The sequence below is a fragment of the Macrobrachium nipponense genome, chromosome 25, assembly GCF_015104395.2.
Source record: "Macrobrachium nipponense isolate FS-2020 chromosome 25, ASM1510439v2, whole genome shotgun sequence".
In the NCBI taxonomy this organism is placed as follows: Eukaryota; Metazoa; Arthropoda; class Malacostraca; order Decapoda; family Palaemonidae; genus Macrobrachium; species Macrobrachium nipponense.
The window spans coordinates 65,108,646-65,132,854 of NC_087214.1; the positions used below are offsets into that span (position 1 = coordinate 65,108,646).

At 43.0% G+C, this 24,209-nt stretch overlaps 1 protein-coding gene across 1 annotated transcript in view; it reads right to left on the reverse strand.

Moving 5' to 3' along the window:
• Positions 1-361: 361 nt before the first annotated feature.
• Positions 362-24,209, reverse strand: part of LOC135199477 (leucine carboxyl methyltransferase 1-like) — a 344,037-nt gene continuing 320,189 nt past the window's right edge. Inside the window, exons 2-5 of the mRNA XM_064227566.1 lie at positions 13,331-13,514; positions 12,427-12,668; positions 12,043-12,152; positions 362-665 (exon numbers count right to left, since the gene is read on the reverse strand). Coding sequence (XP_064083636.1) covers positions 470-665; positions 12,043-12,152; positions 12,427-12,668; positions 13,331-13,514 — 732 coding nt within the window. The 3' untranslated portion in view covers positions 362-469. The remainder of the gene's footprint in view (positions 666-12,042; positions 12,153-12,426; positions 12,669-13,330; positions 13,515-24,209) is intronic.

Here is a 24,209-nt window from a genome sequence, read left to right on the forward strand (position 1 = left end):
AATAGGGATGCTGCAAATAACTTAAGTAATGCCTACAGTACACCCTGTGAAGTGCACTGATGGCAGTACCCCTCTGTGGGGTTTAATGGTTAATTTTTAGTCAAGAATAATACCTTCAACTTAACAAGGTGCCTTGAAGTTATTTACAGTACTTCTTAAGTAAACATTAGTTGCATAAAATCTCTTTGGTTACCTTTAAAATACATAGCTCTCATTCAACAATCATTTGGTGTCTCCCTCTTAGATCAGTGGCCTGGGATTTCGAGGAGTTTAAAGTTATCTCAAAATAGCAGCCAAGTACATCTCAGAATACTCTTTAGGACCCAGACCATAACTGAATTTGAACTGTGACAAAAAGAAATCAAGTTCATATAATTTTATTCCTTTTCACAGTTATTTATAGTATAGTATATAATATATTTATGTATAATATATGCCAAGCTCTTTAAAGTTATACTTTTGCAAGACATTACAGCTGAATGTCAGACCAGCGGTGGTCAGTCCAAGCAGTGGTGATCGCATAGTGACGGAAAAGCTGATGTAGCAGTTCTTGCTCATCCAAAAGCTCCAACTGTACAACCCGGGCAACCTCTTCGGGAGGCAAACGTGACCAGATTCCGACCATGTCACACGAATCTGCTCCAGCCCATCCCATGTCAAGAAACCTGATGGGGAGAAAATGATAGTTCAGACATGAAAGCTATTCCTTCTTTTCATCTTCTGTGATACTTTTCCAAGAAACATTACAATTTAACAAGAAGAGTTTTCAAAACTGTTACCAAAGAAATTTTTTTTCTTCTTTCCCTAAGAGATATAGGTACAATAATGTAAATTCAACATAAAAGTGATTGCCTTTAAACAAGAGCCCTATGATTATTTTGACAATGTTAACCATCACTGAGCCATATACCCTTCAATAAACCCAAACAGGCCTTCCCTAAAAAGTAATTTTATAATGAGTTGTATTCACAATTATAAAATCTTTCATTAATATACTACTAAGAAGCTCCAAGCTTAAGAAGAAGTAGATGCATATTCATTTCTTGGATTGAGAAAAATACAATTATAATGTATTTACACCATTTCTAAACCATCACATTCAGATTCAAACAGTCTGGAATACCTCAAGTCTGATCAAAATTACACTATGGTTATCAAACTTAAGTCACTCACAGTGCCATAGCTCTTTTTGTAGCAAAAGCTGCATTGCCAAAGGTGTAAACAAAAAACTTGTCATATTGGTTCTTCATAACACCTTGAATTAGATAGCATGGTTTTTTTTTAGAAAAGGGGCAAGAAACCTAACACCCTTCCCCAGCCCAAGCCAGAAGAAAACAAGATAAAAGTGGTATGCAAAAAAGTGGAGCTCGACTTCAAAGTAAGAAACAGAACTGTCCCTTGAAGGATTGAAGGGAAAGTGAAGCAGCACCCAAAAGAGAGAAATTAACTGAGCCCTGTTATCACAAGAATACTGATTTCCAGAGAATAAATCAAAGAACATGGTGGCTCCATAGGTGTTCTGTAGCTGCCAAAGGAAAGAGGGACTCTTAAAGCTCTTCTGCACAGCTGCCAAAATAGATATTAGAAAAAGAGAGAAGTTGCAGCTTGGCAGCAGAGAAAAACTGGATCTAAGAAACAGGTACGGGCAGGGTCTTTAATCAAAACTGTCTTTCGTTCAATCCTGTTGTGAAGGTAGGTAAAACATAAAGTAACACAGAAATGAAAACAATATTTCAAACATGGATGGGCAAGGTCACCATAAAGCTTTTATCATTAGGATGGAGAAAAGACCTTTTGGCATCAAAACAAAAACTTATTTTTTTACAAGAGAATTTTAACGTTTGAACCACTTCCTCTCTCCAAAACCAGTGTGAAATAACTTGAACCTGAAATGTTGGACCAACTGAGGAGCTCAACTAAATTTCCAGCAAAAAAAAAAGTAAAAAAAGAATTTAAAAAAATATTGGACAAGCAAGAAGACAAACTGGGTGGAGACAGTGAGATTCAATGAAATGTAGGATCCCCATTTATATATGATCTAAAGGTTAAGGTTAACAGAAAGACAGAGCAGAGATCAAGTGCACATGACAACCAAAGACTAAAATGTTAAGGACAGAAGAAATACCAAGGGATGAATCACTGGTAAAGCAAAGGATGGAAGTGGTACACCAAAAACGCTTGTTGACAAAGGAGGAAAAGAAGCAAGGAAAACCTAACCATTAAAGAGCACCTATAGAGATGAAGGAAACAGATGCACCATCAGCATTGAAATGTAGGTAACAGAGCAGTCTACTGCTTTTGAGTTTCAAAAGCAACAACAAACAATTCTCATTAGTCTTCCAGAGAAGATGAAAAAACATCAGTGGAATGAACAGGGTCTGCATCAGATCTTGCTTTAGAAAGGCAATAGAAGCAATTCAAAGGAAGAGAAATGAATACTGGGTATAAAAAGCAGAGTGCAGTTTTGAATATTTGAGTGAAAGCAGCATGATAGTTGGAATGATTACGTCAGTCACTTTTCTTTTGGCTCAGCTAAACCGGTGGGTTTTTAAAAAGCATGAATTTACAATCAAACATAAATGACAGCATAGCACAGAGGCCATTTTGTCACAAATCACTAGGGGCTGCAATCCATGCCAGCCAGTGGCCGTATCAGTCTTCAAGGATGCAGAATAATTAGCCTTATGATCAAGGAATATTGTAGAGGGCAAAGTTTAAAAGATGGATTGAGTAGAAGGAAGAAAAGTAATGAAACTTGAAAGATGACTTGGCTGAAAAGTGAGAACCAAAAAGTATGATCTTTCTAATACAAAAAGAGTTGAACTTCAAGATTGCCGAGAACTTATTGGCAAAGAACTAGAAATATTTTTCTGTGAAGGACAAGATCAAGAAACCAGATGTCATCTTTGGATATATGCCTCAACACCTACATTTAAGACCTCACTGATGCTACATGTCACAAGGTCAGTATTAAATGAAAAGATACCTTAGGTAGGGAAGTAAGTATTTCTTAAAGCTAATGTTATTCCATCCCTTTACAAATATTTGAACACTCTACAACTGGTTCTATAGCTGACTTCATAAATCACTAAAACCTGAACTTGTAAGATGGTACAAGTTTTGGTTCCTTATCAAAGAGAGTTTGATTCAAAAGAATGAACAAAAATAAAAACAAATGGCCATCTTTGCACACCAGATTAAGAGACTTGATTAAATACCTTTCACAGCCATTAGTCAAGAAAGATCTTTGGGATATGCTAGCATCCGAGCCTAAAACATGAGGGTTCTAAATAAGGGAAAATTAGACTCATTTACACATCTGCAAGTAAGAAAAGGCTGTGCTAAATATACCACCTTGAAAGAATGAATGAGTTGAATTCTAAAAAAAAAAAAAAAACATTGCAAGAAGAAATGTGCCAGTGCTTCTCCATCTCTATGAAATGTGAATTTTTCACTACAAAAAAATTATTGGACTTGGATAGCACACCAGGATCAAAGTCTCAAGAGACAAGCGATAAGAGGGCACTGAACTGCTGGTGAAGAGAATTCAAGGAGGTGGAGAGGCATGTTGGACGGCAAAACTTGTGCACACACCCGAAGCAGTATGACCAAATAGCCTTACAAACCAACCCTTAAAGTCACAGCACTTGTGTTGATCTTGAACGTTTATTTCTTTAGGTTGTAGCTAGCATGACCCTCACAAAATACTGTTCAATATCTGTTATTTAAGCCAACGCTCTATATAGGTTCCGCTTCAATATCAGTTTCACTACAGTCTGGTCACACCTAAAAAACATACCGTTAAAAAACACTGCTTCATCTTAGAGGGTGTCAAGTGATAAATGTTCACTAAATATGACTGAACCAGACTTATCACCTCCCTAGGTCTTAAGAAGCCTCTACATTTCTTCATATAAAGTAATGAAGTCCCAAGCTGCAAAATATCAAAAGTGAGGCTTCCTTACCTCTGTTACAAACTTGTAGGAAGCTCTCCATTTTGACTAGTACTATCAGATATTTTCTTGCTACCTTATTCATTATATCAGCAATGTTGTCCCCTTGGTGATGTTCTGCTGCCACTCTGAGTTTTGCATTTTTATGATGAGCTACTGACAGTATTTCAACATCAACTAAGTGAAAGTTGCTGGCATTGACACTCATTTTACTACATGGTAATTGAACCCAAGAGCTAGGAAGTTGGACAACATTTTTTGTCTCTTACAGTCACCATCAATGGGTGCATTCAGGATCTGGGGGATGTCCCTTAGTGCACTGTAGGTAATTACTAAAGCTAAAAAGTGTCTGCATCATCTCTTCAGCCCCAGCTATCTGCTTGATCCTGATATGTACTACTACTTCATTTCCCTTATTTCTGCTAAAAGTGCCCCCTTAATTATCTTGACACCCTAAATTTAATATATTAACATGTTATTGTTATAATACAATTAAGTTTGTTCATACTTACCTGGCAGATATATATATAGCTGTATTTTCTGAAGTCCGACAGAATTTAAAAATTCGCGGCACACGCAGTGGCGGCCAGGTGGTAGTACCCATTCCCGCCGCTGGGAGGCGGATTATCAGGAACTATTCCCATTTTCTATTCATATTTTATCAGTGCCACTGTCTCCTGAGGGGAGGTGGGTGGGCACTTTAATTATATATATCTACCAGGTAAGTATGAACAAACTTAATTGTATTATAACAATAACATTTTGTTCATGAAACTTACCTGACAGATATATATATAGCTGAATCCCACCTTCGGATGGTGGGAAGAGACAGAATAGGATTTTTGGGAAACTAAATTAAGTAGATGATATACATCTTGGTTCCTGACCTGTTAGCATAGCCGACTTCGTGATTACTGTCACCAAAGTCTGCTTCTGCGTTACTAGAGTTGCCAGCGAGGTAGAGACCTGTAATGCTGGTGCGCTCTAGATGATCTGTCAACGGGGGCGTGACCACAATGTGACTAGACCATATGACCATACTTCTGAGGGCAACGAAGCTAAAACCACCACCTGACCTAACCTATCAAAGTTAGTTCCATAACTTCTAGGCTAAAGAAAAGGAACGCGCCTCAAGCGACCAACCCTTCAAAGTTAAAAGCACACCTATCCCTTTTCTATAGGATAGGATTCGTGTTGCTTCCTGCACCCAATAATATATCTACGGATATGTATGGTCCTAGCGACTTACGGATCTGAAATGTCGTCTTCACATCCCGTCGGGAGTGTGAAGCGAACACAGAGTTGCTTCGCTAAAGCGTGGCACTCAGGATGTTACTGAGTGTCATGCTCTGTTGAAACTGCTTCTGAGGCCGCGCCCTCACCTCTTGAGCATTCATATTAAGAAAAGATCTCAAATCTTTATGCAAACATAATGAATGAGACCTCTTAAAAGAACTCCTTGGCTATAATGCCAGGGTGTTCTTGGACATGAACCAGTCTGGTCTTTTTACGGAACACCGCAGATTGTCGGGAGTGTGAAGCGAACCCAGAGTTGCTTCGCTAAAGCGTGACACTCAGGATGTTACTGAGTGTCATGCTCTGTTGAAATGCTTCCGAGGCCGCGCCTCACCTCTTGAGCATTGATATTAAGAAAAAATCTCAAATCTTTATGCAAACATAATGAAATGAGACCTCTTAAAAGAACTCCTTGGCTATAATGCCAGGGTGTTCTTGGACATGAACCAGTTTGGTCTTTTTACGAACACCGCAGATTGTCCGTTGACCTTGACTTTCTATAGTTTTATCAAGATAAAACTTGAGAGACCCTACAGGGCACAGGACTCTCTAATGCCCTTGCCCAATAATTTGTGCCATACCCTTGGTCTCCAAGCCTTCGGGTCAAGGGTTAGACAGGTTTTCGTTCTTATCAAGAACGGAAGGCTTAGAGGACAGACCGCATTATGTCCTTTAAAGCCAAAACCTCTGATGATGGCTAAAACCTCACTAACCCTCCTTGCCGTGGCTAGAGCGGTTAGAATATTAGCCTTTCTGGTCACGTGTATTAAGTTCGCAGAAAGGATAGGTTCGAAATGCTTTTGGCATCAGAAACTCAGACTACGTCTAAGTTCCATGCCGGAACCTTTGATCCAGAGAATTTCAAGATCTCCACAGACCTCAAGATCGTGAAGCTTTGTTGTTTGACAGAACCGAATCTCTGAGCCTAGAGGCCGTCAACAACATATTTGCATATTCTACAATAGTTAGGACTTCTATCTTATCTCATACTTCATACGGAAAGATAGAACCATAACGAAATTCACAGAGGTCGAGGTGGAGGACAGTCATTTCCCTTCACTATCTCCAGAAACGGCCCCCTCCGATTGAAAACTGAAAATAGGCAGCACTGCTTTGCCTTGGCCAAGAGACTGCCATTAATCTTGAAGATCTTATCGCTTCTCGATAGTCTGAACGCCTTCAGACTCAGAGAGGAGAGATATTAGATACTTCACTAAGTGACGATGTTAGATTACACCGATTCTCTCGGGAAGGGTCTTTGGACAATTCTCTGAATTACCTGACCTCTGTGAATCCAACCTCTTAGAGGCCAACATGTGGCGACTAAAGCTAATTCCTCATAGGATCATGAATAAGGGAACAACTTAAGAGGAAGCTCCTTCGTCTTCAATATTACGAAAAACTTAACGAAAGGACGCCCTCAGTCTCTCCTCCCTTTCGACATACTTCTAAGTGAGGATTACTCAGACGTCAGTAGTTGTTGCCTTCGATCGAAGACCCCCACGGACGTGCACTAGTTTAACGAACCTCTTGAGGATCGTTACGTTCCGTGCCCAAGCCCATAACCAATTCTCTCTTCTCGAGCTATGAGAGAGCTGAGAAATTATCCGAGATGATTTGGGCCACTCGATCCAACCTCACCCTTCGAGGAACTGGAGAGCCGACCAATTTGGCTTCCAATTCTTTCAGACAATGTGCCAGAACATCTGTTCTCTGTTCGGATGTCTGGCACCCTCTCGCTATCACCTGAGGTGATCCTCAAGCCGTTGAGAGAAAATTAGAATTACAAGATCTTTGATGTTATTCCAATTTCTTCGTGAGGAAAATTTGTAGAGGTCTGAATTGCTGTTTATTCAGGGAAAACAAGCTTCTCCAGCGAGGAAATGGTCCCCAGCAAACTCATCCATTCCCTCACTCAGCCTGCTTCCTTCCCTAAATAAGGCTGCGCTTTGCATAAGCAGGAGAGCATTATTATAGTGCTATGCCGCGGTAGATTCGTACACAATGTTACCGTGCGGTAAAACCCGCACCTAACAAGTATAAGAGATATCTTGTTGAAATTTTTCTAAGTAAACGGCAGGTATGATCATTCAAGATTACTAGAAATTTCCTCAACCCGAGGCTAAAATCCATGATTGTAGGGCAGAGAGACGGTTTATTAAGCCATTCCCGCAAGGGAGAGAGACGTAACCAACCGACGCATACACCGAGCTAGCCGGTACTGCGTAGATCACAGTAACAGCAGCCTTGATCATCGTCTCGCACTATGTGCCTGAGTTGCCAGCTACTCCTTTTACGAAGGGATAGGTATGAAATTATCGAGCAAAAGGAACTCTCAAGCAGGCATATTTAAACGAAACAAAATTCGCTAAATACAGAAGCTGAGTTGGTGTTGCAGTTCAATTAGAATACTTCTCGTCTAAGTCGCAATCCGTAGAATAACTAGGATATGCGCCTACCCCTCGGACAATTCAACTGCTTAGTAGAATCATTGTCGGCGAGAGGTTAATATACGTAGTATATTTATAGTATTCTGAACAACGATCTCCATCCTAAATTCTTTCCTTCAAGAAAACAAAATAAGGATTGGAGATCGGCCACCTTCGATCTCTATCAAAAAGAGTGAAGGAGAAGTCTTCCTCGAAGAAAAGCTTCAATGGTGAACAGAATACTATCTGCCTAAGTTGCCAGCTACTCCCTTTACGAAGGAATAGGTATGATATTATCGAGCAAAAGGAAACTCTCAAGCAGGCCTATTTAAACGAAACAGAATTCGCTAAATACAGAAGCTGAGTTGGTGTTGTCGTAACAATACCTGAAGAGTTGTTCTTACTCCGAAAACTCTTGGAGTGTCAAATAAATACATTAGAACAACAGTTCTTTCGGCTTCTATCCGCAGAGGTAAATACGATATGCGTATATGACTTGACCCATGCGTTAGCAAAATGACGCAAAGATAAACTACGTAAGTATTGTAGTAATTTGAACATCGAATTCTCTACTACATCTTTCCTCGACGAGGAAGAGAGAAAGAAAGGAAAACGACTGTCCACGTTCTAATGAACGAGACTTTTAAAAGAACTCCTTGACTCTTTGCCAAGACTCTTTTCCAAGAAAAGGGAGTAATATTCGAATAGAGATCATCAAGAGAGAACCGAGGATCGAAAAAGACCGTTCAATGTTCTTATGATATTGGACAAAAGACTTCCTGGATAGTCTACAAGTCTTTCTCTTAACCCCGGATGAGCCTCTGAAAATGAATGAGAGCTCTTCCGAAATTTGTTAATGAGTTTATCCGCTTAAACGATAAAAACGTTAAAATCTATGTCAATGAGAACTACCCCATTTATGAGGGGTCCCCCACTTAAATGACAATGGGGAAAACGTCCTGACTTGACAAAACTATTAGCACTTTGCTAATAGGGGAAAACCCTTTAACATGACCGAAAGTCACCCAGGAATCCAAGTATATAATCTTCCCGATTCTCAAAGAAATCGATGAAGAGGAAAAAGAGATCGAAGAAAAAATTCGGGTATGTCTCTCCGCTAACTCCGAATCCTTTTAAAAATTTCTGTAAAGAAATATCCTCAACAGCAAATAAGACGCCTTCAACAAATCTTTTCTCTCGCAAAGCGTCCTGCCGAGCTTCCACCGAAGCGTCCTGGCGAATGTCCACAAAAGCGTCCTGCTGAGCGTCCTCAAAAGCGTGCTGGAAAGCGTCCTGCTGAGCGTCCTCAAAAGCATCCTGCCGAGCGTCCTCAAAAGCGTCCTGCTTAGCGTCCTGGAAAGCGTCCTGCTGAGCGTCCTCAAAAAACGTCCTGCTTAGCTACGAGCGTGTCTGAGCAGAGAACACCAAGTCTTCTGAACGACGTTTCAGAGAGGAACTCGTTGAGCGCCTTGATGCATGCAAGGCCCGCCAAGAGGCGTCCTGGCGAGCGAACCTTGCCAACATCTCAATGTTATGACGAACCGCGTTTTGCGTATGACATTGAATATTTTTAAGGGACGTCCTCATGCGAGTCTCCATGGAGAGCCGCACGATGTCCTAAAGAGTGTGAACACTAAAGGAAGACGTATGGCTTTCGTCTTCCGCAAGGAGCTTGCCGAGCGTCCTGGAGAATGTCTCTACTTATAGGACGTCGAGCACCTCCAAAAGCTTCCTCACGTCTAAATTGCCCTTCTTATGCCGACCAGAGACATAAGTTGTTTGACTGTGCAAAGCAGCTTGCCGGCCGTCAAACTTATCAGCTTGCTTTTTCGAAGTAAAGCGAACGTTACATAACGTATACGGAGCGCCATGAGGAGAGGAGACGAATATGTCCTTGATTACCAAATTCTTTTGGAATGCTAGCGAGGTTGAAACAGCTCTAACTTCATGAGCGTTCACTTCGCAGGAGGCTCAAATCACTCTTCTGGCAAGATGAATGAACCTCCTTAATAAATGTATAAGTGATATATACATGAGCGTTCATATACATGAGCGTTCACTCGCAGGAGGCTCAAAATCACTCTTCTGGCAAGATGAATGAGCCTCTTTAATAATGTATCAATGATGTATACATGAGCGTTCACTCGCAGGAGGCTCAAATCACTCTTCTGGCAAGATGAATGAGCCTCCTTAATAATGTATAAATGATGTATACATGAGCGGTCACTCGCAGGAGGCTCAAATCACTCTTCTGGAAAGATGAATGAGCCTCCTTAATAATGTATAAATGATATATACATGAGCGTTCACTCGCAGGAGGCTCAAATCACTCTTCTGGCAAGATGAATGAGCCTCCTTAAATGTCCCTTAGAAAAAGAGCCAGTGCATTCTTCTAAAAGGGAAAATGTGGTCTCTTTACTCTTTCATCCTCTCGTGACGAGAGAGAGGACGTGAAGCGTCCTCTTCTCTCAAGCTTCTTTAGGGGGCGCGAGTCCTTCCGAGAACTCCAACCCCTGTGTGGGGAGGACGCCTCGGAGGACGAGAAGCAATCCTTCAAGATTCGTGCACGTGCACGATCTTAGCAGCCTGGGAAGCGTCAACAGGTTCTGCCGAAGGGACGCCAGATCGGTGGGAGCCCCCGTAACCCTCTTGCGGCTTTCGACATGCCCTCTCCCTGAGTCATGGGAGTCCGACAGAGGTCCAGGCCTAGAGGCATTATGGGGCCGATCTGACGCCCCCTCCACAACACAAGGGGCACTACACTTCACAACACTGATTGGAGAGCGAGCACTTTAGTCTAAGATTACTTGATGTAATCCTCTAGCAGACACTTCTTCTAGGCCCGTAAGCCATACCCACAGGGTTAGGCAAAATAAAATCTACAGGAGGTTAGAAGGTTCATTATTTCTAACTTCTGTTTACTGTGGAGGAAAACTCCTGATTCTAACACGCTCTAAAATGCGTAAATGAATCCTCCTTCTTCCGTAATCAGTCACATATTACCACTAATTACCTTATGCAAAGAAAACATGTAAACGTCATATATACTAAGCGAGTGTCTACCGAAAGTTCCGGTAGCCTCACCTTACCGTGCAGACAACAAAGTCTGAAACTAGGCTAACTAGCTTCAGACATCAAATGCAATGAAAAAATTTACGATAGCGTATGCCTAGCCACAAATCCAAGTTAATAATCGAAAGAATAATTAGGATACTTAAGTGGCTAATGAAGTTTTTCAAAATCCTAGGCGGAGGTCTGTAAACAGTTGTTTACCGACCGGCGACAGAACAAAATATGAATAGAAAATGGGAATAGTTCCTGATATCCGCCTCCCAGCGGCGGGAATGGGTACTACCACCTGGCCGCCCACTGCGTGTGCCGCGAATTTTTAAATTCTGTCGGACTTCAGAAAATACAGCTATATATATATCTGTCAGGTAAGTTTCATGAACAAACAGTTATTTGAGGGACTTTCTTATTTCAAGTAAAACTGACAACACCCTTCATAACCAGTCTTCATCACAAACATGGTAAACCAATGCTAAAACTGTCAGTTTTAGAAATCCGTATTAAAACACTGTTCATCAGTGTACATGAACAAACAAAGCCAAACATATGTTAAGCTATGTTATTTATAATTTATAATACTCTTGTATACCTTACTTGTTCCCAGCCAAATAAAATTAAGTCTTCTTCGATGGATAACATTTAAAGTTAACAAAGCCACTCAAAGACCATGTCAATGTTGCTAGGGTTTAAGAATCTAGATTGAGTGTAATGTAGTATCAGTAAACAGCAGTTCTGAAAGCTGGTGAGTAACCCTGTTTCATAGAAGCCAGTAGTGTATTAATTTCATGAGTTTGCCCAAGTTACTCCATTCATTTACATCCCATATTTCATGACAATGAATAAAAGTTTTAATATATGAAATATAAATGCAATATCATCTTCATACATACAAATGTACAGTATACTTAACCTGCAAAAAATTAAATCTGAGCTACTCTCTTAAAATCATCTGAGAAAACAATCTTCCAGGCTTTTTTAATACATAAATACTCCAGTATTTATTACTTATTCCCTTACACCAATTAAATAACATATCCAGGTTAGCATGGAATGGATTTATCTTTAGGGCTGAAAAACTAATTACCAATTAAGAAGAAAAAAAGATGCCAGTAGCTCATAGCATTTGCTAGGTTAGCATATGAATTCTAGAATAATAGTAAGTCATTTAGCCAAGGGAAAATATTATCATTATCAAGCCACTATTTACATAGTACTTCTATAAATGTACTTTAAGTTTTATCAAATACTTTGAAAAAACACAGACAGAATTCCCACTACAGAATAAACAGACAGACCTCTTCCGCTGGGTTTCTGTGCTGTGACATGCTTCCGCACCAGCCAAATCACATCCCCTGGTGCGCAGATTGCTTAGCATAACTTCGCCAAACCTATCGTCCAAATTAACCTGTAGAAGAGCATTCGCATGCAGTGAACATTTTTATCAGGAAATTAATCATCAGGCATGCAATTTTATCTTATAAAGTTTCTTATAAAAACCACTTTTAACCATCAAAGATTAGCTTGTTTTTAATTAAACTTATCAACTAAATTCTAAAAAAAAATTGTCTGCTTTAGCTATATGTATATATAAACTTTTTTACAAATAGTGCCATGCATTTTGATAGTTAGGAAGGGCAGAATCCTTATACTGTACTGTGTATTAATATTATATAACCCACCATTTCATAGTTGACAAAGAAGGCTGATTTGAATTTCTCTGCTATCCACTTGAGCAACTGGGATGATTTGGGCATCGTCATATACACCAAAACACATTCTGCCAAAAACAGGGTAGGTATTGAATAATCCAAATCAGATTCCTTGATCTTTGCTTCCACTTCGGTCAAATTCCTCAAATCAACTCCGGTTAGCTTGTAGGTATGACCATGAAGATTGTTCCTGTTCAATTTGACATCATAATCTGGAAAGTAACAAGAATTGTGAATAAGAATTACATGAACCACAGTGAAACATAAAAATAGGATTACAGTGGGTAGCAACACTTATTTTAATGCAAAAAACTGATATGGTAAGTGACCCACTGCTTCATCTATTAACAGACCCAAAGTTTGAGAGATTATTGACTGTATAAGTCAATAACATAAAAAGGAAAATATAATTCTAATATTAGCAGTTTGTGGGAAGAAAACACTCAGCAAGCAAAACAACTGCTTCTGACTTTTATGAAAGAAATTCAAAACTGTTGACTGCAAGCTTTACAAGGCACACTAGAAAAAGGAGGGTAGGCATTTTACTCCATCTGAGTGAGGAGGATACATTTCTTCCATATGCATGAAAAGGCAAAGCACCCATACCCAAGTTACCTGATAGCAGATACTATCTACTACTCAAATAAAATAAATAATGAGGGGGGGGGTCTTCATTGTAAATTCTACTGCACTGTATCACATACCATTTGTCTTGAAATTTTACACAAACAAGTTCCCTTAGCACTTCCTATATAAACCAAATGTTTCTGCTGTGATAAAGCTTTGATTAACCATCGAAATTACATGAACCTTTAGATGACAGTTATTTGAAATCCAAGATGACACGAAAGGATATATGTATAGTATACTGTACCTTCGTCGCTTACAGCCTGTAGGAGAGGCTTTGTTCGTTGAATGTAATGACACTTTCTGGAAGTCACACCTGGGAAGTCCAACTCTACGAAGCCTTTTATAGACTTTCCTTCTTCATTCAGCCTCCAATACAGGGTGTCAAAACCTGCTCCGATATTGACAATCTGACAGTTCCCACCAGTAACCTAAAAATAAAAAGAATTTGATTACACTCTTAATACAATACTGAAAGCATATCATTCATGAGTGCCAGCCTGATCATATAAAATACTTTGTGATTTGCACTCTGAAAGACATTCAACAGAAATCCTCCCTCTTTTTCTGAACAAAATAATTGTGTTAGGAAGCGAAGCATCATTATTCCCAACTATGTTACTCTGAAAACTGTTTAAAAATTTTTTACTGACAAAACCTACAAAAATGTCTTATAAGTGAGAAAGTGGATACCTGACAGGTTCTCACATGACCTAATTCATACATGTTATATGAATGATAACCCCTCCATGTATATGTAGTATAAAGAATTTTTTATTAAGGTACAGCTAGTGATACTGACAACACATATTTTACATAATAACTTGTAAAGTAATACTGTACAAGGTATTATTGATTAACCTTTCCTTTCCATTACATAGACCAGGCTACAGAAATTGTATCCTTAAAAGTGAAGTTAAAATATCACCTCAATACAATAAAGGGGGGTGGGGGGGTTGGGGCCAGTAGATCACTCCCACTTTCAATGGGTAGCCAACCTACCCAAGAAATACAGTAGGATTCCCACACAGAGAATTACCCAAGGCATGAGTTTTTCTCATTTCACGTTATCAAAATAACAATTTTGCATTTGTCACCCTATTTTTCTAAACTAAGAGCTCTAATTTCAAAACCCTGTGGTCACTCCAATCGGCCTATAGAATGACAGAAATCAATTCACTATTGTACTGTACTTCTAATCAACTTGAATGTAACTTTATCCATGACAAATGTTGTTCTGTTAGTTCCTGTGTTAGCCTCATTACTGCAAAACATTCTCATTCACTCTGATGACTTTCAGGCCTCATTGTGACCGATTACTGTTCACACCAGACAACTTAACATTACTACTCTGTTTTGCGCTCTCAATCCAGTCACAATATGGCTTCAATACTTGGTGCTTGTACATAACTAGTCATCATCCTACCCACCCCTTTGTAGCCCCATGGATCCAATGAAACTTGATATGAAGAGCTGCTTTCCTATGTTTCCAAGTTCAGAATCATAGCACCCTCTACGGAGATTCTTCCATGTTAAAAAAACATAAGTCCATCCATTATTCTTAATATGGTGCTGTAAAAATCACTTAGCCCCACGTACTAGGAAACTATTAAAGTTTTAGGATGATCCTTTACCTATTATGGAATTACATTCCAAGAAACCACACAAAAGTGGAAAAAATCCTAAGTCAGTCAAGAATATGATATGACCCACTTCATAAGATGGTATTCAATTAGACAGAAATTTACTGATTACCAAAAGAATTATTATTCAGCATGGCCAAGGATTTTTGTTACCCTACACTATCCTAACATATACAGTCTTAGCTTAAACTGCATACCATAGCATACAGCTGGGCAAACTCATTTAAAATAACAATTTGTCAAAAATTGTATTTTTCCTAACTATACAAACCTGAGGTCCTTTAACAATAGGAATGTAACTTGCGGCAGCTGGAACCGGTCGAAAGCTTCGAACGTGGGAGTTCGGTAGTTAACTGCTTGTCCGACAGTCAGCGCACCGCACGACTGGGAGGTGAAGATTCACTTTGCTTTAGGCCCAGGAAAAAAACAGAGTGAGGGGTGGCATGAAGTGGGACTATGTGTAAAGGACCTCAGGTTTATATAGTTAGGAAAAATACAATTTTCGACAAATTGTTATTTGTTCCGATACGCAATACAAACCCTCGGTCCTTTAACAATAGGAAGACTCACTTCTTGGTGGGTGGAATCTGAGTCAATGAAGACTGGTGTTCGTCCAACCTGGTTCCCTACATGGTCATAAGAGCAGAGGGAGGGATCCTAGCCTCTGCCCAATGATTGGGGTATGTACCGCAGGATCAATGGTCAGACCTCTGGACCCAAGTAATAAGAGGGAGACCAGCGTACCTCTTAAAACTAGCAAGCAAGAACTTGTTCCTATTGCAAGAGGCAATATGAAGTCATGGGTTTGTCTCTTGTTGGCTTCCACTTACCCCCCCTTGTTGGGGAAAGTGGTGGATAATCGCTCCTATCCCTAATGAAAGGGGTAGGATGGAGCTCGGTCGAGTAGCTTACCTGCATCGGTCTCCTGTTCCAGCATAGTGACAACCGCGTCCCTCTGTCTGCAGGTAGAGGGAGAGAAAAAGATGGGGAAGAGAAGTCAGTCACACTCTCATTCACTCATCCATTCATGCAGTCACACAAGGTTGCAATGCTGTTCTGTCCGCTTGGGTGCTGGGTAAGCTACAAAACTTGTTGAGCAGCCACCACGGGTCCAAAGGAAAAAGTATCCAAGGACTTGTGGGCAAAATCCCGAAGGTAGAAGGAGGTGAAGGTCGTCTGGTTGGTCCAGATCCCCGCCTTCAAGACCTGTGCCACAGAGAAGTTCTCGCGGAATGCAAGGGAAGGACCAATGCCTCTGACTTCGTGGGCTCTTGGACGAAGGGTACAGATGTCGTCACTACCATCAGCTTCGTACACCCTCCTGATCACCTCACGCAGCCAGAAAGAAAGTGTTCTTGGATACTTCTTTCTTGGTCACCCCGGTGCTAACGAAGAGGCGTCGACACTCAGGCCTGAGGTGCCGAGTTCTCTTCAGATAGCGCCGTAGCGCCCTCACAGGACAAAGCAGCATCTCATCCGCATTGTTGTTGGTGAAGTCCAGTAGGGAGGGGATCGTGAATGACTCGAACCGGTCGTCAGGGACCGAAGGATTCTGAGTCTTCGCTAGGAAGTTCGGGACGAAATCAAGCGTCACAGATCCCCATCTCCTGGTATGCTTGACGTCGTAGGATAAGCCATGAAGTTCCCCTACTCTCTTTGCCGATGCCAGGGCCAGCAAGAAGAGGGTCTTGAGGGTCAGATCACTGTCTGACAACTCTCGGAGTGGCTCGAAGCGACTTCGAGTCAGACTCCTAAGGACGAGAGTCACATCCCACCCTGGGGGCCAAGTTCCCTGGGTGGACAAGACCTCTCGAAGCTCCTCATTAGCAGGGAGATCTCGAACGAGTTCGAGATATCGACTCCCCTCAGTTTCAGGACTAGGCCCAGGGTGGCCCTGTATCCTTTGACTGTGGGGACGGAGAGGAGCTTCTCTCGGCGAAGGAAAACGAGGAAATCTGCTACCTGCTCAACAGTGGCTCTTAGAGGAGATAGACCCCGTCTACGACACCAATCACAGAAGACGGCCCACTTTTCCTGGTACACAGCTGCAGAGGACTGTCTGACGTACCCAGCCATCTCTGTTGCTGCTCGGCGAGAAAAGCCTCTCGCTCGCAAGAGATGGTGGATAACAACCAGCTGTGAAGATGAAGGGACTGGACTGACTGGTTGTACCATTCCAAGTTGGATGAGAAGGTTGTGCCAAGGGGGAATCTCTCTCGGTGCTCCTGCAAGAAGAGCCAGCAGGTCCGGATACCAAATGGCCTGAGGCCATTTGGGAGCCACCAGGATCATCCGGAGATTTTGGATGACCAGCACTCGGCTGATCACCTTGCGAATCAGACAGAACAAGGGAAAGGCGTAAATGAAGAGTTTGTCCCACGGGGGTTGAAGAGCGTCCTCTGCAGCTGCCCATGGGTCTGGCACAGCCGAGTAGAAAACCTGAAGTTTCCTGTTGTGCCAGGTGGGAAACAGATCTACGTACGACTGGACGCCCCCACAGGTTGAGGAGCCTTTCCACCACGTCTGGGTGTAGGGACCATTCGGTCCTTATCACCTGATCCCGATGGCTGAGCTTGTCTGCTACTACATTCCTCTTGCCTGGAATGTAGCGGGCTGACAGCTCTACCGTGTGAGCCACGGCCCACTCGTGCACCTGCAACGTCAACTGGTGCAACGAGAGGGATACTAGGCCCCCATGTTTGTTGACGCATGCCACTACTGTGGTGTTGTCGCACATCAACACCACCGAGTGTCCCATCAGACAGTCCTGGAACTCTTGGAGAGCGAGGAACGCTGCCTTGAGCTCCAGGACGTTGCTGTGAAGGTGCTTGTCATGATGATCCCACACTCCTGCAGCCAGCAACTCCTCCAGGTGTGCGCCCCACCCCTCGGTTGACACGTCTGAAAACAACAACATCTCGGGGAGGGGGGGGGGGGGGAGTACGGAGAGGCACTCCTCTTAAGAGGTTCCTGTCATCCAGCCACCAGGCTAGGTCCTGCCTCACCTCCTCCGTGAGGGACACAGGGAAGTACGGCAGGTCTCTTGCCTGTGACCAACTTTCCTTTAGTCTCCACTGAAGAGACCGCAGGTGAAGACGCCCGTGAGGGACTAACTTCTCGAGTGACGACAGGTGGCCAATCACGACTTGCCACTGCTGAGCTGGCTGTTCCTGCCGAGACAGGAACTGGTAGGCTGCCTCCCTGAATCTGCTGATCCGCGAGTCTGCGGGGAAGACTCGTCCTGCTACCATATCGATCAGCATAACCAGGTACTTCATCCTCTGCTTGGGCTCGAGATCTGACTTCTCGAAGTTCACCACAATCCCCAGATTGCGGCAGAACTCGAGGAGTTGATCCCTGTCCCGTAGCAACTGTGAGCGGGAGCTCGCCAGGACCAACCAGTCGTCGAGATACCTCAAAAGACGTACAGTGGTCCCCCCGTATTCGCGGGGGATGCGTACCAGACCCCCCCGCGAATAGTTAGAATCCGCGAATGTTTGTAACCCCCTCCAAAAATACTCATAAAACTTAGCTATCCTTAACATGCAAACACCAAAGTAGCTAAAGGACCATCCTTCATCAAAAATACATAAAAACATCCTATTATGGTTCATATTAATCTTTGAAATATTATTAAAGGGATTTTTTGACGAAGGAAAAATCTATTTCTGGGTGATTGGCTCGTGTCGCCCTATGAAAGTATCCTTAATATCATTCTTTAGGTAAAATTAACCTAAAATTACCAGAGAAAAACAAAATTAAGAAAATGTCAGTAAAACTGACTCGCTCACTCTTAAAAAAAGAAGTGTCGGTATGATAATAGGGGCGAGTGTGGAACACTACCACGAGACAAACACCAATTAGAACTTCCCATCAGAATCCCCCCAAGAGAGAGCTGATACCAACGGGCGATGCAGCCTCTAACTACTCTACTACTGAGGGACGCCACGGACAGCAGCGCCCCTAGCGGACATCCTTAATCTAAGAACAACTAAAATACATCTTGTCCTGCACGGGGGGGGGGAAACAAACCATAAAGGGGGGTTTCATAGGGCGACACGAGCCAATCACCCAGAAATAGATTTTTCCTTCGTCAAAATCCCTTTTCTGGGCTCAGCTCGTGTCGGCCTATGAAAGAATACCAGAGAAACAGACAAGATGGGAAAAAAGGGACAATGAAAAACAGTGTAAAATGATGGATATAATAGTAAGTAAATCAATTTAACAGCATACAAAACTAAGGCACTTAAACTAACTTATACTAAATAGTGAAAAGACAATAGAACGTTAAGTCGTTAAATTCTTAAAGTACTTCAAATGGTAAATTCAGTAAAATTTACAGTGATGCATGTAATATAAAGAAAGAGGATTTACTTAACAAATTTACAAAATATACAAACTCATTGTGTCCTACCCTAGCATAAAAATAAGGGTAGGTACACTGAAGTCCATCATTAATACAAGCATTGCAAAGTATATACAAACACATTGTGTCCTACCCTAGCATAAAAATAAGGGTAGGTACACTGAAGTTCATCATAAATACAAAAATGGTGAATATATACAAACACATTGTGTCCTACCCTAGCATAAAAATAAGGGTAGGTACACTGAAGTACATTATCAGTACAAGTGTGGATGTCCCTAGCAAAAAAATAAGGGACAATCCACTATATGATTCAACGGCTAAGGCTATGATCTTCGAGTAGCCTGGCGATAGGGTGAGGCATGTTGGCTGATGTAGTAGAAAGGAGACCTGGATCTATACTACAACTACTATACAGTATCAGGGGAAACAATGTTTCCCGCTGCTACTGCTGAAAACTTTAAAGATTCCAAGGACTTTAAATAATGCCGTTTAAAGACTGTCGGGGATTTCCATCCAGTATACTTTTTAAGATCCTCAAAATTCATATGTTGAAATAATTATTGAGGTGGCTACTCCCCTGATATCATGTGCTTTTGGAATGACTCAGGGTTGGCTTGTTTAATGAAGTAAAGGATTTGTTGTCTAATACCTTTTACTGACAAAGTACCACCTTTTTCTCTCATGAAGAGAGCACCTGAGGATCTTGAAGAAGTACGAGATAGAAAGGCTCTAAGAGTTGATACTGGGCAGAGAGAAGGATCCTGTGGAAGTGGGATAACCTTCCAAGGAGCCCACCTTGCAAGAGGATCCTCATTTTTGGCTAAAAAGCTACGATCCGGAGCAAGTAGAACTTCTCCTGATGGGAGGAATTCCACATGACCCGCATCCCTGGATAGAGCCGACAGTTCTGAAATTCTGGCTCCTGAGGCTAGGCTTAATAATGGAATAATGTCTTCCTCAGGAGCATTATGAGAATGTACAGGATGAGTTGTCAGTATCTGAAGCTAGTTTGAGGACATCATTCAAGAACCATGAAACTGTAGTAGGCCTCTGAGAAGGTCTAAGTCTAGCACAGGCTTTAGAGATAGATGTGAAATAAGATTCAGTCAGATCTATCTGAAAACCTACTTGAAAGATTTTCTTCAAAGCCGATTTATGAGTGGTAATCGTGCTAGCTGCTAAACCTTTTTCAAACAAGGACCTGAAAAAGGATATAGCCAAATTAACTGTCATGGTTGTAGTGTTCGATTCTCTCAAGAAAGATGCTAATTTTTTAACAGCTGAGTCATATTGTCTAATGGTTGACTCTCTCTTATCTGATTCTAGGAAGAGAATATTCTGTGGGTCAATATCAGCATCTTTATTAGCCGCAAACTTCATGAAGTCCATAAAGTTAGGGTGGAGAATTCCTGAGGAAGCGAACACAGTCCTCATTTGTACTGATTGTGATAGCTTGGGATTGGGGATCCGTTGAGGTCGGAGACCCAATTCCAGAAGAAGAGGATACCAGTTGCTCTTGGGCCAGTCCGGAGCAATCAGAGCCTACTATCCCTTTGAAAGACCTTAGTTTGCCTTAGACGTTCAAAGAGAAGATTCACTGGAGGAAAAATATAAATTCTCCTCCACTGATTCCAATCCAACGACAGGGCGTCCGTGGCATAAGCCAGAGGGTCCAGGTTGGGGGCCACATAGCAAGGGAGCTTGTGGTTCGCTTGTGAGGCGAAGAGATCCACTTGGAGACCTGGGACTCTCCGGCTTACCCACTGGAATGACCCGTCGTCCAGAGACCACTCTGATTCCAGAGGAACTGACCGGGACAGGGCGTCTGCTATCACATTCCTTACTCTGCCAGGTGTAGTGGCAGACAGATGCCATTTGTGTTTGTTTGCTAATGCAAAGATGGCTATCATGACATGATTCACATGCTTGGATTTGGACCCTCCTCTGTTGATGCAATGAACTACCACTGCACTGTCCAAAACTAGCCTTAGATGAGACTTCTTCGGGGAAGCAGTCTCTTCAGAGTGAGAAATACTGCCATTGCTTCCAACACGTTTATGTGGAGCTGGCGAAATTGAACTGACCAAGTCCCCTGAACCTGTTTGAACTGAGAGTATAACCCCCCCACCCGGACAGGGATGCATCCGTTTTGTGAATGGTTAACACTGGGAGGGGATATTGAAGGGGTACTTTCTTGGCTAAGTTCTTTACTTTTGACCAAGGCCGTAGTTGGTTGCGGAGGATCTGTGGGATTACTGACAACTTGTCTCGATATTTGGAGTTTGCTCTTGACCGCCAAAATTCGATTTATATCTTTCAGCCTTGCTTTCAGAAGGATATCTGTTACCGAAGCAAACTGAAGAGACCCTAGGATTCTCTCCTGGTTTTCTCTTGACGTTTGCTTGCATTTGAGAAATTGTCTGACAGACTTTGCTATTTCCTTCCGTTTGGCCACTGGAATTGACAGATTGTGGGAAGACAAATCCCATTGGATTCCTAGCCACTGAAAACGAGATTCCGGAGTAAGTCTGGATTTCGTTTTGTTTATCTGGAACCCCAGATGTTCCAGAAAGTGAACTACCTTTTTGGTGGCTTTGAGACATTCCTCGACTGTTGGTGCCCAGATCAACCAATCGTCGAGGTATGCTGCTACCATGATTCCCTGAGCTCTCAATTGTTGAACAACCACTTCTGCTATTTTTGTGAATTACCCTGGGGGTCTACATTCAGACCGAAGGGCATCACTTTGAATGAGAATGTTTGATTTCCTAGCCTGAATCCTAGGAATGGGCGGAAGTGCCTGGCTATAGGGATATGATAGTATGCGTCTGTAAGATCGATGGAGCATGTGACGGCTCCACGCGGAAGTAAGGTCCTTACTTGCGAGAGGGTAAGCATCTTGAACTTGTCGCAACGAATGAAAGAGTTTAGCTTTGACAAGTCTAAGATTACCCTTCTTTTTGTTGAGCCTTTCTTTGGCACGCTGAATAAGCGACCTTGAAATTTTAGATGCTTGACTCTCGCAATAGCTCCTTTCTGAAGGAGTTCTTCCGCGTAATCTGTCAATTCCTTTGACGGTATCTGGTGGAATGATTTGATTGGAGGAGGATCTTTGATCCAACTCCAGCCCAATCCTTTGGACACTATGCTCTGTGCCCAATTGCTGAACCTCCACCTGTGGCGGAAGAGGAACAGCCTCCCTCCTACCTGGGGAGCCTCATTGCTGATGGGCGGGTTGGCCACCACGCCCTCCTCTGAACTGTCTGCTCCTCGTACCCCTTCCTGCGCCACGCTGACGAAAGTAACCTCTCGCCCTACCTCTCGGCTGATTGTAGCCTTGAGCCTCATATGCAGGATTGAAGGCCGGCGAGATAGCGTAGGAAGTGGATGGCTGAGATTGAGGGGGCAACAGGAGGATAGGCTGATTCTGCTTTGAACTGGCAGGTTGTCCTTGTTGGGTAACCGGGACCGCCTGCACAAATTGCTGCTGTTGCTGGAGTTTTTTATATGGCTGGAACCTCTTACCAGCCTTCTTCGGTTTCTTACCAGCAGTGGGAACGGACTCCTGTTTCCTCTTTGAGGAAATACCCCACCTAGCTCTAAGGCTCTGGTTGAGCCTAGCAGCTTCGTGGTGTACTTCGTTCACCGCGGACTCTGGGAAGAGATCCGCTCCCCACATGCTAGAGGCCAAGAGTCTATTCGGCTCATGCCTAATGGTACACTCTTGTAGAACATGCTTTCGGCAGTTCCTCCTAGCCTGGAAGAAGTCAAAAGCGTCCGTTAGAACCGTCTGGAACTGAGATTTCGCCAGAATCTTGAACAGCGGTTTCCGTAGCATAGAGAGGCAGCCATTTCCGTGATTATAAGTGGAATTGAGGGACCTGCCAAACCTGGTTCGCGCATCAAACTCTGCCTGGATTAGGGAATCCGGCAGCCTTGGTAGTTTCTCGCCGAACTGGTCCATGGCGCAGTCCGGTTTGAGCTTACCAAGCGTGAACGTAGCTGGCAAGTTCTCCCACAATTCTCCGAAGGCCGGGAAGAGCGGAGAAGTAGACTCCGCCTCCCTCAACTGTGGGATGGGGCTCATCCTTGAGGACTGCCTGAAGGGGGATTATTCTCCACTAATTTCGTGGCGAACGGAAGAGAAACCTCCTCTTCCGTCGCGAAAATAGTGAAGGGACTCTTGTAGGCCTGGAGTTTGGTGTTCGTACACTCCCAGTCCTCAAGGCAGTGAACCCATTCCCGCTGAGCGTGATCTCTACTATATAGGACCGACTCCTTAGAGATCTTGTCTTCCCTCGTCGCGCCGTTGGCGTCAGCCTAGCATAACCGATGAAAGGCTGCGTCGGCAGACCCGGAGGGTAAAATCTCGAAGTCCTCAATCCTTCGAGTTCCACACTCCGAGATAGAGATCATTCCATCCTTGAACGGAGCATAGGCAGCTACTCTCCAAGGGTTCTCCATAGAGAAAGCTGGCAAAGAGTCATATGGCGGAGTTGAAGAATCCCAGTGCTTGACGCTGGGGAGACTGGGGGAGGAACCTGAGATAGCCCAGCTACTCGGTCCTCATTTTCTCTCATCCTGTTAGAGAGATCTTGAATTGATTGGCCAGACTGAGACAGAGTGTTTGACAACTGTGCAAACATCTGCTCGAACCGTGTTCCCAGTGCGGAGATTTGCGAGCCCACCAGCACGCCCACCTGTTCCATCACCCCTGCTGAGAAAGCAGAGGGATCAAAGGTGCTAGGACCTGCTACCCCTACCGGCGTAGCCGGAGTGGAAGCGGTGGAGGCGGGAGAAGGCAGTGGCTCGGCGGGAGCGCGAGCCTTCTCCTTCGAAGCCTTGCTTCTGGAGCTCTTTAGGTGAGAAGAGCTCGGCTTTGCTTTCACCGCATCGGCGTAGGAAGTTGACGACTTCCTAGCCGAAGAAGACGAAGACGACTTCTTAGAAGTTGTCTTGGCCAGAGTCTTCGGTTCTCTCTGTCCCTTCTCCTTCGGGGGTACAGAGAGAGCGGGAGAGCGGGTAGGGATCTCAGATCCCATAAAGCCTTGGAATGAAGCACTAGAAGAGGGGACAGGAGAAGATCCAGAAGCACCCAAGGAAAGACCTTGGGC